At 29.8% G+C, this 18,513-nt stretch overlaps 1 protein-coding gene across 1 annotated transcript; it reads left to right on the forward strand.

Annotated features, from left to right (window-relative positions):
* Positions 1-5,898: 5,898 nt before the first annotated feature.
* LOC107427162 (peroxidase 43) lies at positions 5,899-17,520 on the forward strand. The gene is made up of 4 exons (XM_016037512.4): positions 5,899-6,310; positions 6,892-7,077; positions 7,173-7,335; positions 16,927-17,520. Exons 1-4 carry the CDS (start codon positions 6,110-6,112, stop codon positions 17,346-17,348), a joined length of 972 nt encoding a protein of 323 aa, XP_015892998.2. The 5' UTR covers positions 5,899-6,109; the 3' UTR covers positions 17,349-17,520.
* Positions 17,521-18,513: the final 993 nt, after the last annotated feature.

Consider the following 18,513-nt stretch of genomic DNA (forward strand, 5'->3'; position numbering starts at 1 on the left):
TAGCCCCACGATAGATAGAAAACCTAGTGGTGCTTCTTCTGGTGGATGGACAATCAGCCCAATTTACATTTGAGAAACCATATAAAGTAGAAGAGCTGTTGGATAGAAAACACAGACCATGATCTTGAGTAACTTTGAGATAGCATAATTTACGCTTGACAGCCTTAAGATGAACAATTGTAGGATTGTTAAATGATTAACAAACTCTAATAACTGCATATGTAATATCAAGTCTTGTAAACTAAATATTTGAGTGCTTCTCAATGCTACCAAATTCATGAACATTAACAAGCTCATTGTCTAACACATTAAATTTTTCTTTTTAAGAAATTGGAGTAGCAAGTGAAGAATAAGAAGTCATACCAACCCTAATGAAGAAGGTCTTTTGTATACTGAGATTGAGAAAGAAGAGCTCTACCTTAAAAATATTTAACAGAAACCCTTTAAAAATAATGTAGGGTACCTAAATCTTTAATGGCAAACTCTTGACCAAGCGTTTGTAATAATGTGTGGATGAGAGAATTATCATTCCCAGCAATAATTATATCATCCATATAAATTAAAAGCAAGAGAATAGCAAATTGATGATGATAGACAAACAAAGATAGGTCTGCTTTACTACAAAAGAAACCAATATGAAGAAGAAATTGTGATAGCCTATCAAACTAGGCATGAGGTGTTTATTCAAGACATAAGGAGATTTCTAAAGAAGGCAAACATATTTAGGGAAGCAAGGATCAGTAAAGTCAAGGTTCTTCCATATACACAGGTTCCTTTAAGTGTCCATGAAGAAACACATTTTTAACATCCAACTGTTTTAGAGTTCACTGATGTGTAAAAGTAAGTGATATGATAAGCTGAATGATGGTTGGCTTGACAACTGGATTGAATGTTTCATCATAATCGTGTCCAGGAACTCGAGTAAAACCTTTAGCAACCAAGCACCCTTAAATCGATCAAGAGAACGATCTTCTTTATATTTTAACCTATAGACCCATTTAGAACCAACAACATTGCCATGAGTAAGATGTGGTACTAATGTCTAGGTTTAATTTCTTTCTAATGCTTGAAGCTCTTCTTTCATTGTTGTTATCCATCGAGCATCTTTAAGGACTGTTCGTAACGTTTTAGGTTTAGTAACATGAGAGTCATCAACTGCCATAAACATCATTTGAGAAACAAGAGTTAGATTATGTTGAAGCTTTTGGTGAGTGATAATGTGATCTTGAGAAGAGTTTCAAACCATTGAGTTTGTTGTAGAATCAACTGGGAGTTAAACAAACAATTGGTTTGACATATCATTTTGAGATGCAAGAGGGATTTAAATATTTATTGAAGCAATAGTTGCTATAGAAGAAGTTAAAGGAGTCAAAGAAGTCTCAGTATTTTCAAATAATTTAGAACTACTAATTATTTCAGCATCCACATGAGGTTGAGAGTCATTGAGACTCTCAGAATCCATAGTAGTTTGAATGGGTGATGTGGCAATGGTGAAGGACTCAGTTTGGTCAATTATTATGCAATAGTTGGACTTTCAGCTGGCAAGTGAGAAGTATCTTGACATGAAGAGTCTTTCAGTTGCTAAACACTTTCTAAGGAACTTAAATTCTTGATAGTAAGGATTATACCACTCATCAAATTATGGGAATTCAGTGAGCTCTAAATTATGTGAAGTCTTATTATATTCTAGTGTGAAGCGTATGGAAAACAGGTTTCATTAAAGACAACATGTCTAGATATATAGACCTTATTTATGGACAGATGTAAACACTTATAGCCTTTATGAAGTGGACTATAGCCAATAAAGATACACGAGTAAGTTTTCTATTGAAACTTGTTATGGTTGAGATGTCTAAGTGAAGGAAAGCAAAGATAGCCAAACACCCACAAGCCTTTGTAATCTGGATGTCTCTAATAAAGTTTGAAAAATGGTGAGTTGTTATTCATAGCAGATAATGGCTATCAGTTTATCAAATAGACTGCATGCTTAAGTTTATAGGGGAGATTGGCTTGGAAAAGTAATGTAAGGCCAGTTTCCACAACATGTCAATGTTTTCTTTCAGTAGCTCTGTTCTATTCAAGAGTTCCAAGACAAGACACTTGTTGTTGTATTCCATATTGTTGAAGATATAACAAAAACAAATTTGAATGAAACTCACCTTCTCCATCACATTGGTAGAATTTTATTTTTTTTGTTAAATTGGTTTTCAACCAGACTTTGAAATCTAATAAAACATGCCAAGAATTATGGTTTTCTATTAAATGGATATAGCCATGAGAACCTTGAATAGTCATCAATGAAAATTGCATAAAAATGAAACTTTTGAAAGGAGGCTATTGGAACAAAGCCCTCCAAAGATCATAGGAAATTTAGAAATTTTATTTGATGATTCAAATAGAAGTTTATAGCTCTTTCCTAGCTGACAACTAACACAAGATGAAGTCTTAGAAACCCAATGACTAACATCAATATTTTTCTTTTCTTTCAAAATGTGTAAAAGCTTTGAATTGGGATGGCCCAATCTTTGATGCTAGATAGTTGAAGATGTTGCATTTCCTTTTATTGCTGAGAAACTGGATAATCTGGATCATTTAAATCATATGGACGACCTATGCTATTATCCTTTGGCTTGGGTCCTCTATGAAGAAGCCAGTATAAGAATTATCAAAGATCAATTTGCTAAAAGACAACAAATTCTTTGTAAAACCAGGGACAACAAGCACATCTTTCAATTTTGCTTGTCCATCACTCGTTCGAGATATTAACATCTCTAACATATGAAATAGGTAAGCTTTCTCCATTACCAGCATAAATAACATCCTTTCCATAGTAGGTTTGAGGATTTGTAAGTTTACTTGCATCGTTGGTCATATGAAATGTTGCTCCTGAGTCAACATAAAAAGTTTCGTCATTTGGTTCATTGAGTGAGAGAGCAACCAAGGCATGAGTTGTTTCATCCGGTTGATATTAGTAATCATATCTTTTCCAACAAGTTGCAGCAGTGTGATAGAAGTTGTTACAAATTTGACACTGAACTTTTGGATGATCTTTCTCTTGATTGCATTGAGGAGAATGATTTAGGGTGTTATGGTTATTTGAAGTTTGATTTTTGTGGGACAGAAATGTGTTACGTGAATCTAAGCCACATCCAGTAGCAGGTGTGCAACCTCTCCCTCATGAGTTAAAGTTTCAACCACCTTTGTTACTTCTTCCACATCCTTGCTATTAAAAAAATGTATGATTATGATCTAAATACTATTTTTCCTCTTCTTGCTGGACAACCACTGGTTGTTCATTCCTTTGGAAAGCTAGAATGAATTGATTAAACGTAGGATATTGAGGTTTAGTGAGCATAGTAAGTCTAAAATCGTGATATTTTGGACCTAATCCACAAGCCAGCTGAAAAACTTGTTCTATGTCAGAAATGGGCTGTCTTATAGCAGCCAAATTATCATAAATATTTTTTAATTTCTTGAGTTATTCGTCGAGAGAAAGAGAGCCCTTTTTAAGCAGCATCAACATATTTTTCTATAGTCCTTCTTTTTCTTTTGTGGACAGTAGCAATTGTTCTTCAAGTGATGCCCACATTTGTCTTGCTAAATCTGCTCCTACAACCTGGTTTAACACATCTTCAGACATGTTTACATGAAGCCATGTTGTTAGTAAGTCATCATTTGTGGTCCATACTTCATATAATTCGAGATTGGTTTTGGAATATCTATAATGTGATGAAGTATTCCCAAGCTTCAAATCAATGGAAAAATTTGACAACGTCAAATAAGAACGTTGGAGGAGGTGAGACGAATTAAAACAAGACTAGTACACTGATGAAAAATTTGGATATTGAGAACTGATTCGGAGAAGGTTGAAAAAGACATGTTTTGACTTGCAGGTTGTGGCTCTGATACCATAAAGATTTTTTGAGATAATATAATGCTTGTGCTCTCTATTTTCTTTTACACGAACTGATTCTTATATACAATTACATATTGATTATATATATATATATATATATGGTAATATAATTACTCATTGTAATACATATATGGAAATCGTGAGCTAAACATATCGACAAAGGAGTAGGTAGAAACCAGTGCACAAAAGAAGTAGGTAGAAATCAGTACTAAGAGTAGGTAAAAATCAATGCTAGGAGTAGGTAGAAATAAGTGCTTGACGTCTAAAGGTAAGTCTTGATCTTTGGATTGATGTTGACTTGAGGATTGGCTTGATGATAATTTTCCTTTAACAGCACCAGCACAATCTTTGCATGACAGTTTGCCATCTATGCATGATAATTTACCATCTATCATGTGTTACCATTTGTGCATGACCTGTTACCCTTAATAGTATTTAATTGGTTTTAAATGTTGATTTTTCTTTGGATATTGAATTTTATTCAATAAGATTTTTAGGGACATAAATTTGGGTTTTATGAAAAGGTTTTTCTAAAATGAAAATCTTTTAAAGAGGGAAAATGTGAGGTTTTGAACGAAGAGTTCCGAAGTTAAATCCATGCATATTTTCTCATAGTATATATATTGATTTCATGTTTTATTCTTTTAATTTGTTTCCTAGGTCCTGATAGTTAGTTAGCTGTTTCCCTCGTACCACATACCTTCAGCTTCTTTCCACACCAATAGTACCTAGTTCTCCTTGTATTTTAATTTATCTGATATATTTATTCCGTTTGTATTAACTTAATTCCATAAATCACTCTTAGTATGCTCTAATAGGAATACTAGACGTGATTGTTGTTGTGAATATTTTGAAGCTTTAGACCGATATTTTTGTTGTGGATGTGTTCGATGATATGTAACTGTGGTGGTTGTGATGCTATTGTGAAAATTGTATATTTGGAGTGTTTTTCATACAAGGACAAATTTTTGAGTTGCCTATGATATTTTTTTGACGTATTATTCTTCCTTATCAAAGAAGTATGTAAGGGTAAAAACTTATACAAAATAAAAAACAAAAAAAAAATAATAATCAATCCTAATTACAATTAATTAATGCTAAAGAAACTAAATAACCAACTATAATATTTCTATAATTAATGAATCATTGACATGTCATGCTGACAGTTTTATTAAAAACATTTTGTATATTAAGTAAAATATTTTATAAGATAAATTTTAAATTTACTATTCATAAAAATTTAAAAATTAACAATAAGAATAATTTTTTATATTTGATGTTGTGCTTTCGTATTTAAGAGACATTTATATATACATATAGAGTCAATGTATCAAGAAGTTTTTTTTCTTAAAAAAGAAAACAAACAAACAAAAAAACAAACTGTTCTATGTTAGTTTTAGTAGGCTTAAAATTTTTTGTTGTATCTCACATCACATGGTAGAAAAACAAAAACAAAAAAAAAAACAAAAAAATAGAATGTTGAATATTCCTTATATAATATTTGGAAAGATGCAAGAAATTCCAATTTTTAACATTTTCATTAGAAAAAATTTATTTGTCAGCATTGATAAAAAATTTTAATAAAATTTACATATTAAATGACAATTTAAATAATTACTATTAAAAAAATCATTTTTAGAATTTTAATATAAAAAATAACATAACTAAATATCCTAATTAAAATTTGATAAAAAAGTGATAATGAGCACTAGTTATAGCAAATAACAACACTCTTTCCAATATAATATTTCAAACAAATTATAAATTTAAACCTCAACATATTATTTAAACTTTTTATAAAATGGTAATCTTCGTTATGAAATAAAATGGGGAACAAATTTGAGATTGCATGCGTTTTTCATAATATTTAAATGAAAGATTCTTAGCATTTTTGCTATAATATTTAAATAAAAGTTGTCATTTTCTAACTTTATCTTCTCGTTTCTCTCAAAAGAAGAAAACTCATAGTGAGAAAACTCACCTAACTGGGAACGTGACAAACTTCATGCAATTTGCACACACACGTTGCAGTCTTATCCTAAAATGCTGCCAGCTGCTTATTAAACCAATTAAGCTTGCACTGTTTCCATTCTCAGTTCACATGAATTTTCACTCCTTCCTAGACTTCTTTGCCTCCAATTCACATCATTTTTAATTTTTTACATATATCTCTAGTTTTAGCCGCAAATTTTTATGGCACTTGTTTTGGCTTTCATCTTCTACTTTCTTATTGGGATCTCGAATTCTTATGGTCAACTCAAAGTTGGTTTCTACGATGAAACATGCCCTCAAGCCGAGTCCATTGTCCGCAACGTTGTTAGTGATGCCGTACTTTCCAACGCCAATATTGCTGCTGTCTTGCTTAGGCTTCATTTCCATGACTGCTTTGTTGAGGTGTGTCTCTTTCTCATTTCCTGTACACATATACACCCACTTATTATATTGTAAACAAATCAATTAGGAGTCTTGTTTTATATGTTAAACTCCTAAATTTTTATTCATTTGGACCCTTTTTATTAGATTCCCTCATCATGTCTCTCTTTCTTTTTTTTCTTTTTTTTTCCTCTTTTTTTTTTTTTTTTTTTTTTTTTTGCTTTTTCCTTTTTTTTCTTTTCTTTTTGTTCATTCTCTTTTTGGGGAAATATATTAAATTAAAAAAAAAAAGTGATTTTTTAGATATAGACCTGGTCAAATTCAAAATCTGGAGTTTTACAAGTGATTTAAATAAATATATAAATATATATATGCACATATATAGGTATTAGGGATTCCAAATCCTAATCATTACTGAGGAAAACAGTAAATTTACCATCATGGGCTGTCTATGCAAAGTGAATAAAATTGTGAACTTGCCTCGACAGGACAAACATATTACATATTAGATTGGAAGTCATATATCACACAACTATAGTGAATATTGGTGGTATAATTGGACGGCTATGAATTAATATGCGCTTCTTTAACGACAATACCAGGGCTGTGATGGCTCAATTCTGATTGACGACGGTAATCCAAATGCCGAGCGACATGCGTTTGGCCATCAAGGCGTTGGGGGCGTTGAAGTGATAGAGAAAGCCAAAGAACAGCTAGAGGCTGTTTGCAATGGCGTCGTTTCTTGCGCTGATATCGTAGCCTTGGCGGCTCGAGACGCTATAGCCTTGGTACTTTTCCCTTCTTTAACCTCTTTCAGGATTTTGCGTATAACATATGACTTAATGGCAACGCCGTCATTTCACTTGAGATTGTTGTTTCTTAGGCCAACGGACCGTCGTATGAGGTCCCAACGGGCCGAAGAGATGGTGGGATTTCTAATATTTCATTGGCAGACGACATGCCGGATGTTAGTGACTCGATTGAGCAACTTAAGGTTAAGTTTTTTAACAAGGGGCTCACAGAGAAAGACCTTGTGTTACTGACTGGTACTCTCTCTCTCTCTCTCTCTCTCTCTCTCTCTCTCTCTCTCTTCATGCATGCAAGTTTGATGACCTTATGTTTGGTTGTATAACCAAGCTTATACGAATATCGTACAATTCAAAGCACGACCTAGTGCATGTGAAAGGACCAAAATAAAAAATAAAAAAATAGTGAACAAAATATTCGGGTGATTACTTGCTGGCAAGAAAGTATGGTATATATGTCTAGTTTGTAAATAAGAGTTTTGAAGCATATTTAGCATAAAACTTGAATTTGTTTGACTACCTTAAAAAATAATTTTAACTATAATTACGTTACAAATATATAAATATACATATTCATTACAAATTATTTGACAAATAAAATTATATTTTGCAATTCAAAAAGAAATTAATTATAAATCCAATATATTTTTTTTCATTGACTATCATCACATTACGCAAAAAATATAAATATAAAAATAAAAAATAAAAAATTTAAGAAATGCATGCAACGTCACTGAACATAAAGAAATTAACTAGATATAAACTCCAATTGTAAATAAAGTAATCCACTGTAACTTTTAAATATGAATAATGCTAAGGATACCAAATAAATATATTAGCAAGTGTACCAAATAGAATGTGTCAATATTTTACTAGTTAACATATTGGATAAGTAAACTTTTGAAATGATAAGTATAACTAAAATATAAACTAATAAAATATTAGCACATGATACCTAGTACACTTATGGATACATTTATCCGGTATCCCTAATATCTAGCACAATAAATTTTTAACTAGATAAATGAAATAAAAATATTGTTTTGAACATAAAATTTTATTAATTGAATACTTATGAAAAAAATATAGCAATAGCATTTATTTGCAGAAATGCTTCTCTTTTTGTTTCTCTTTATTTTATTATTATTATTTTTTAAGCAAGTTGGTTTTTTTATTTTTTATTTTTAACATGATGTAGAGAAAATTAGATTGGATGATGTCGTTACTCCGTACACTAAAGCCTATATAAATAATTGCTCATAGGACTATAAAAAATTATCCATTCAAAAATATGATTTATTTATCAATAAATGAATAATTTATTAATTTATACAGAATTGTATACTATTTTTTAGTAATAACTTTCCTAGCTAGATAATATATTAATAAAAGAAAAGCTCATTTAGGATTAATTAATCTACAATAATGGAATTGATTATTACTCAATCAACAAATAAAAAATAAAGAATCAATAGAGAATTTTACCATATAGATAAGTCTACTAATAGAAGAAATCACACAAATAAATGCAAAGAGAAGACATTGGCTAATTAGTATACTACTACTTAAGGAAAACTACTTCTGATTATGGATCAAGTAATTAATTATTGTTCTAGATCTTGTTTTTATTTTCTTGTTCATCTTCTATTCATCTGCATTTATAGATACCATGGTAAACACTTTTAATCCATTATTAATTTATATATATAGTAGGTCCTAAAGAATTTTTTTTAAGAAATTATTACCTTATGCATTTAGCAAATTTATTCATTTAATACACTAGCTCAAGTTAGGACTGAACAGTTTTAATTATAGTGAAATTATTTATTTATCAAATATTCATTTATCTAAGTTTTACTGTATTATGAATAAACTTTATAATACTGGTGAAGATTTCTCTTACAAATTTATTAATAATTATTTGACCCAAAAAAAATCTTAATAATAAGAGGTTAAGAATTTCTTCTTGTGTAATCATTAATATTAATAGCTTAATTTCCTAAATTAATACTCAATTTGTAGGTAGTTTTCAAAAAATTAAAAGTATAGTATTATATATAACTAAAGTTCAAAAATTATTAAATATTTTTCTTTTGATAACAGAAAAAATTTAATTATTGAGAAATAGCATTACAACTATAAGCTTGAGTCCACTCAAGACTATCTTTAAGCCATGTCTTATAATAGGCCAAAATAACAGCATGCTTAGCCACACAATTGGCAACTTGATTTTGCTCCTTACACCCATAAGAACGTGAAAATCCCCTAAAAATTGAAAGCAAATATTGAATCTCTTCAACTAGAAAATAGAATGTGTCCAGACGGGGCCCTATCTCATCCACTAACTGGACTTTTTTACGAAACAGTTTGAATCTCACCCCTATAAATCCAACATCCATACAGAAGTGAAAAGCTTCACGAGTAACTTGAAGTTCATCCTATGTAGCATTTCACATGTGAGACATTGACTTAGCTAGTGCCCCCATAAATTCACCATATAAATTTCAAAGAACACCACCTATTCCAACCATGCTGAATTCAATCTTGATCCAACATCAACATTAATATGTAAAGAATCTCCAATCAGAGGAAGCCTAGACTGGCAATGACTCTGAATCAACAACTCTACTTTTCAATTTGCCTCATGAAACTCGACTTGTAAGCTATCTGCATTTGTCAAGATCCAACTATCACTATGAATATTACTACCTTGCACAGTGTTATTTCTCTTATTCCACAAACATCATGCCACCCCGACAAATTTCCCCTTTTACAATTTTGATAAAGCAGATAATGTCCAACAACATAAAGCAACAAAAGAATCATAACATTTCCCTTTCAAAATTAGATAAAAATCCATTTTTTTCCAAACCTGTTACACAATATCACAACCCCACAATGCATGAAGCACAGATTCGTCACTCCAAAAATATAGAAGGCACAAACCCGAAACATTCAAATGATGTTGAACTAACTATTGCATACATGGAATAGCAAGATTACAACTTACAAGCAAGCCATAAAAACATCTTAACTTTATTAGGCATAGATGAACCCTACAAAACTCACCAACCTTGATATCTCACATTGTCACTTCAAGCTGAAATTAGATTAGATACACAAGCATCTTCTTGCAAGAGGTAGATGGATAAATTTTCCTAGAACCTGAACAAGGTAACCGAGGATCTACATAGATACCTATGGAGCTGCCATCCCTAACTTGCCAAATTCCACCACCATTATCTAGAATCTTTGTACCCGAACAAGGACTTCACAGTAGATAAAATGTTGTCTTCAAATCGACACTAAAAAGAACAGCGAGTGAAATATTACCCTTTAAAACTAAAGTAGCAAGTGAATCCAGATTTTGAACAATTCTCCAACACTATGTCAGTAACAAGATCCTATTGAATTCCTCCAAACACCGATACCCCAATCCAGGTTTTGAACAATTCTCCAACACTATGTCAGTAACAAGATCCTATTGAATTCCTCCAAACACCGATACCCCAATCCTACTAATTCTTTAGGTTAGCATTGGCAAAAACAACCCATTAACCTAGTTAATATATTCAATAATATTTTAGGTAGCTTAAAGCATCTCATAGAGTTTGCAGTCTTACTACAACTTTTACAAAAAATTCTTTTTCCTTACACAATAGTTGTAACGCCCTATTCTCTTGCACTATTAATATTGTTGTTTATTTACCCACCACACTTTAAACAATATGAGGTTTTTTGTTCAAACTTTCCATTCTTTTGCACCATTGATATTGTTCCCTATTTACTCATCATACTTTGAATGGTATGGGGTTTTTTGTCCAAACTTCCCAGAAGGTCACACTTAACTTCAAGGTTCTTACGAATCCTGAAATCAAATGCTCTAAAAAGATCTCGATGATTAAGAGAGTGTTTATTTTACATTTGAACTATCATCGTTCCAAGCCTGGACAACATGGATTGGACACCAAATGGCCTTTGTCCATAAAATAGTGACAGGACTACTCCTAGGATCCTTCCTAAATGTCCAAGGTGATCCCGCCTATGGAAATCCCACTGATCTGGTACTAAAAGTGCATTGCGTCCTCCTCATAAATTGGATATATAACCAAATAGTATAAACAAAATAATGTAGATGCATTTTAATAGAATTCTCATAAATTCATTATCAACATCAATGGTTCTCAACCCAAGTCACAAGAGAAAGAAAAAAAGTAAAAATAAAATAAAAGAGAGCATATATATTAGGTTGATATACCAAAGCAATCTAAAGGAAGTATAGAAGTCTAAAAGTAAATTAAATAAATAAAAATAATAAACTCCCTAGAAGTATGTAGAAAAAGAGAAACAACATGAATAGTGAAGATATAATGAAGATGAGTATGCAAGAAAGATGGATACACAAATATGACAATGGAGGATATTCAAATCTTGTATGCATCAACTGTCAACTAAGACCTATGATAATAGTTTAAAAACATAAAAATATGAGACAAGTTCAATGAGTAAACAAGTTAATTATTTAAAAAAATAGACATTATTCTTTCAAATCATTTCTCTCATGATCACAGTTTGATTATATGAAAGTTCCCGTATTTTGGAAAATGTTAAAAGAAAGTAAACCCAAATATTTACCATGAGCAACTCCATTATAAGTTTGGAAAGGCTGACTAATATAATCATGAATAATAGAAAGTGTATTTGGACTATAAGTAATAATTATTTTGTTCATATTTATTTATTTTCCTTAAACATGCTCATATTTTCTTAATAGCTACAAAAATACTTGACAAGATTGCTATGAGGCATGAGTAAAAATGACTATATCATCGGTGAAAAATAAATGGAAGATCACTGGGTTCAAATAGCAAATTGCTAACCAAGGAACTTTCCCATTAATTTAGACTTTTTCAACAAACAAGTCAAACCCTCAGCACATAGGAGAAATAGATAAAGAGACAATTAGTTGCCTTGTCAAAGCCCTCTCTGAGTTATCATTCCATGCATAGTGTTATTCACCTAGGACCTTCTATGAGACAATAGAAATACAATGCATAATTAGGTTTATACATTGACTAGTGAATCCCATCTCCTACGTCATTAAGCTCAATAGACCCCATTCAACTTAACTATAAGCTCTATTCATGTTAAGCTTAATGACCATCAAAAAATCCAACTCTAAAACTCAGTTACTAATCATATGCAACATCTTAAAAGCAACCATAGTGTTGACTATTATTTCGTACCAAGTACAAAGGCACTCTTTTTGCAAAAGGGCACAAAACCTTTAAGTTTATTAACTAAAGTCTTTGATATAATTTTGTAGACTATATTATATAAACTTTTTGGTCTATAATCTACAACATGCATGGGGTCCTTAACCATGGTATTAATGAAATTAAAGTATGATTCACTTCTCGAGCATCACCATTATGATTTAAAACATTAAGACATGCCGTTGTTAGTTGAGGACCCAAAATAGACAAATATCTCTGGAAAAAAATAAAGCACGCATTCCATCATGCCCTGGCAATTTTAATGGATGAATTTGAAGTAAACTTATTTTCATGTTATCACCAGTAAAAAGGTGTCATAAAAAGGCATTCATATCCTCCCAAACTCAATCCAAACAAAAAAAGAAAAAAAAAAAAAAGAAGAATTCATAATCAACGTTATATCCATGAAGTAAAAGGGTTACTAAAATAATCAACAAATGCCAAAGGGAAAGATATTGTATTATCATCCCATAATCCAGAAGAACTTACCATTCCTTTAATTTTGTTTTGCAAGCTTTTTGAGCTTTCATAGTTATGAAAGAACCATGTATTCCGATCATCTTCCAATAACCTAGTCAATCTTGTACCTTGTTTTCATCTAGTTTTTTCTTTTTCCAGCAAAATATTTATTTTACGTTTAACATTCCCTATCACCTTAAAATTCTCTTTAATAGCAAGACCTACCTTTAAAATTTCTAAAGATTGATGACAATTACCAAGCACATTATGAATATCTTTACATGTGACTTTGTTCCCATTTTCCAATCTACCTACACTTGAAGCTAAAGCCAATTTCACTCTTCAACTCACTCATCCATACTGCATCAAAATGGATCATTTTCTAAAAACGAATTCTAGTTTCATGAGCTTTTAATAAGCATCAATAACATTCTAAATTTTTCTAATAACAAATTTTAAAATTGAAACAAATTAAATGTAAAAGATATCTATCTTTATTTTCATGGAAATTTTGGTACAAATTTCAAAATTTTGATCGATATTATGGAATTTTGACCAGATTATGAAGGAATTGATATGTTTATATAAACAACGGTTTCAAAGAATATAAAAAATTTAGATAGAAATAATAAAAATTTTATCCATATTTATTTGGAATCTGGATTTCCTATCCATCCTTTGAAAAAAAAAATCAAAATTTTGGCAAAATTTTGATGAAAATTTTGATGGAATCACTTGCCACCCAACTTTCTACAATATTAGAACACTAATTGAGTAGTTCTATTTATACTACGAAATTTAATATCCACACTATGTTTTACACAAATTCATTTTTAATTCAATTTTCACTTCCTACAATAAATTATATCTAATTTACCCCTAAAGATATAAGCTACATCATTTTATCATTAATTTCCTTTCACTGCCCAAATTCCCAAGTTAGTCTTGTCTTAGTCGTCTTCGACCTTATAAGCAGATGACTTAATCAAATTGATTAGATTGCCTAAATCATAAATCTTATATACCATGCTATGATCACCTCAACTCTTTTTCGGTAAGAGTTCGAGTATGAGTGGAAGAGCAAACCTTTTTTTGAATATATATCAACTACAAACTACTTTACATATTATTGAGTTTCTATTCGTTTTATATAATTTGGATTTAATTGTTTATTGTGCTATACAAAAATTCAAATCATCCAGTCTATGTATACTAAATGACTTCACATATTATTGATTTTTCATTCAATTTATATAATGTAGATCCAATTATTTTATCCGGAATACATCATCCGAACAAGTTCATTTTTTCCAGTCTATATACACCAAATGTCACATATCATCAAGTCTTCAAATTGTTTATATAATCCAGATCTGGCTATCTTATCCGATTTATATAACTTGATGAGCTCAAATCATTAGGACTATGTACATCAAATGATTTTAGAGTTTCATTTCTTTCTTTTTTGGATTTTTAAAGCAATTCACTTGAAGGAACAAATAGAATGAAAAATAACAAAAGAAAAAGAAGATTAAAAAAAATACATAAAAATAAAACAAATGAGTCATAAAAAGAAAGATAAACTCCATTATCTCCATTTTCAGAAATGAAATAAATGATTTGTTAATCTTATATTCTTCTTCTTTTTCTTAATTGCTAAGTTCCATTATTTAAATTGTTAGGATTTATTATTTTTCTAAAACTCTATTGTAGTGTATGTAATATTTTATTTTTATTCTTTTTAAGTGCTTAAGAATATTTGTGACCTTTTATTAAAGGATATTTTTGAAATATTTTATGGTGTAATACAACCACCTAAACTAATTTCTTGTTAGTCCACTTTTTCTTCAAACGCTTCAAAACCAAAAAATAAAAATAAAAGAATACCCAAATAATTGGGATACCATCTCAAGTGGTTTACTTTAGATTGTTGGTTTTACATTGCACATACAATAAAACATCAATAAATGAATGTTCAATGAATAAATAATCTCGTTAAATAAATAAAATTGTTCAATTCCAACTTGAGCTAGTGTACTAAATAAATAAATTTCTAAATGCATAAGATAATATTTTTTAAAAAAAAAATCCTTTAGGACCCATTAAACATATAAATTAATAATTGATTAAACTTGTAATAAATAAATAATATATATAAACATTTACCGTATATAATAAAAAAATTTTACTTAATATGTATTTAAAGTTTTTTTTTTCTTTTTTCAATATGTACAAAAAAAGAAAATAAGATTTGAAATAAAATTTGTTGAATTGATCCACATAAATAGAAATTCAACTAATTAGCCAACTAAACAATGGTCTTCGTTACATTTATCAATGGAATTCCTTCCATTTCTAAACTTCTTTGTATGGTGAAAATCTCTATTCTATTTTTTTTTATTTGTTGATTTAATGATAAATCCCGTAATTGTAGATTTGATCTAGCATGATTAATTTTTCCTTTATTAATATATATTATATAGTTAGTAAATTTATTGCACAAAAATAATATACAATTTTTTTAAAATTAATAAATATTTAATTATCTATAAAGTAATAAATTATTTATTTATCGATAAATTAATATTTTTTTTAAATGAATAATATTTTATAATCCTAAAAATATTAATTTATAGAGGTTTTATTATTTGTTGTAGGAACAACATAGCATAGTATATCAGTAGTAAGTATTTTCCATTAAATAAGACTTATATATACTAGCAAAATCATAATAATAATAATAAGACTTTTATATTATTTTTTTTACATCTTCCAATGCCATATTTTTTTTGTGTTTTTTTTTTACCTTTATAATATCACTTTTAAATTTTTTTTATATTTAGATTTTAAAATAGAAAGATATCTTTTCACACAAATTATGTTTAACGAATCGCATTCGGATTAAAAAAATATATTATTTGACACCAACACACAACACCAATTTAATTTAATAAGGAAAATTATTGGGTTTACTGTTTAGTTTTTTGTTACTTTTACAATGCAGGGATTTTTTAAAAAAAAAAAATAAATGGTGGAATATTTTTTTTTTTTTTTCTCTAACAGAGAAAAGGGGAGAAAAGATAGGTGCACACCATGAATATCAACTACTGAAGGAAAAATTAGAAATCCAGTAGCAAAATACCTAGAATTAAGATCCACTTTTAGAGTGAAACATCTTAAATTGCCTTTTGTTGAGATTAAAACTAAACCTACCACCCCCACCTTTTCCTATATTTTATTTTGGTACTTCTTTCTGAAAAAAATAAAATAAAAATGGTAGTTCGAGTTAAAATTATGTTAAATTAACAAACGTAGGTTGCGTATCTTCTATATATTTTTGATAGGCTTGTTTTCTAATTTTTTTTTTTTTTTTTTGGTTCCCGTAAAACTGTAAGTTGTAAAACATTAAAGAAAAAGCAAATTAATTTGAGTGAAACATCAGATTTAAACCCCTTCCACAACGTCGAACACCAAATGCTCACCACCAAACGTCATTTCTTCCTGCTAGAGATAGCCATCAAATTCAAACCTTAACTTCAAACTAAAATCAAGCCCCAAAAGATTTTACATACCAAATCATTACAAAATGCAAATGCTGGGAGCCTTGAACGATGACCGAGTACTGTAGTCCTTTTTTGTGCAACTCTCTCTACTAGATTTATTATATTGATTTGTTTTTGTTGGGATAACAACATTTTACTTCTCAATTATACTATTTTTTTTTTCACTTTGTCCATTATATTATAAAATACCTCACATTGCCTCATAAACTATTACTATCTTTTTAGTGAAGTCCAATAATATATTTTAACAGATAAATTTGATATACGCAATTCACACAACTTTTGTTTATAAATTGTTTTATTCAATTTAATATTTTATTTTTCTTTTGGACACTATGTATTACTAATTTTACAAAATTAATTACAGAAAATTGTATGGTACTTAACCGGTAGGGAAGCAAATGGTTCATGTGATAGAAAATATGAGACGATTTTATATTGTCATAGTATGGAATTTTCCTGTTAAAAGGAAAATCTCCAAAAGTAACCCCAAATCTTATCTTATCTTTAACTAATATATTTGTAACTTTCAGCTGCTCATACAATTGGAACCACTGCATGCTTTTTCATGACGAAAAGGCTCTACAATTTTCTCCCTGGTGGAAGGCCTGATCCAACCATCAATCCTGCTTTCCTTCAGGAGCTAAAAGCCAAATGCCCTCAAAACGGTGACGCTAATGCCAGGATACCCATTGACAGTGGAAGCCAACAAAGCTTTGACATCCATATTTTACAAAACATTAGGAGTGGATTTGCTGTGTTAGAATCTGATGCTAGGCTCAATGATGATCGAACTACAAAGAGCATAATTGACTCGTACTTCGGCTTGCTCAATCCACTATTTGGGCCTTCTTTTGAGGCAGATTTTGTTGATTCAATAATAAAGATGGGAGAGATTGGTGTCAAACTAGATTTTCAGGGAAATATTAGACGAATTTGTACCAGTTTTAACTGAACTTTGGGCACTTTTACATACATTATCTTTTGTGTAGCGTCTTTAATTAGATTTGAGTTCATGTAACACTTAACACGCATGTTAGGTACATTCAGATCTATGTAATTATTAACTCTATGTATATATAATTTTGATATAATAGGAACATTTGCTTTCTTATAAAGAAAACCATACTGATATTATATTTAGCTTTTGCAATTTCATCATATATTTGTTTTAATTTTTGATAATGTAGTGAGATAATAATAGTTATTCTAAGATATTCACTGTAGCACCCAGAGCTATAAATTTACTACTTTTCCAAATAGAATTTTAATATATAATCGTCCATTACAAGTAGCATCATACTTTTTTTTTTTGGGGGGGTGGGGGGGGGGGGGGGAAGGCACCTACAACTTAATTATGTCTTTCTATATAATATGTAAAATCCCAGTTTTTAGACACACAAAACCACACAAAACACCTCAAATAAAAGTAATAGTATAATTTTTCTAAAAATTAAAAAAAAAAAAAAAAAAAAACACTATGCATGAAATAGTGAAAATAACCGTTCACTTAAAAAAATAAAATTTGAAGCAACATTACAAACCATTCCCTCTTTTTTGTATCAAATTCAAAAAGGATGATCGATAATTGATGTGTTTCACATTGTTAAATAGCTTTAGAACCACTTGTCCACTCCATTCATGATTCTATGAATTGGAGATAACAAAAAGCTGTCGTCCACACATTGTATGTTCCACCGCCCATAATCAGAAAGGACACCAAAAACGGTCCACAGAGCCATAAAGAATTATTGGATGATAGGAATAAGGTGGGTCCCGGATGATGGATATAACAAGAAATTCTGATTTATACTAAATTTTATCATGTTTGAGCTTTTTGGTCCGTTCATAATTTTTTCAAATTGCTTTACTAGCTTTAGATCTAATAAATAAATAACTACTTTACTAGCTTAAAGGAAAAGTCTTAAAAAAAAATCGAATCTGTTGACAAAGTAGGCCTTCAGAACTGACGTTTTAAACTTAAAATATAATTTGTAGATTTCTTTTTTTATTTTGCTGTTAAAATTAATTACAGACTTTTTTTCTGTTAAAAATTATTATATTAAAATTTTTGTGGTTTTGAATCCCTGAAATTAATCAGCTGTTCTTTTTTTTCAAAA

The sequence above is a fragment of the Ziziphus jujuba genome, chromosome 9, assembly GCF_031755915.1.
Source record: "Ziziphus jujuba cultivar Dongzao chromosome 9, ASM3175591v1".
NCBI classification, from domain to species: domain Eukaryota; kingdom Viridiplantae; phylum Streptophyta; class Magnoliopsida; order Rosales; family Rhamnaceae; genus Ziziphus; species Ziziphus jujuba.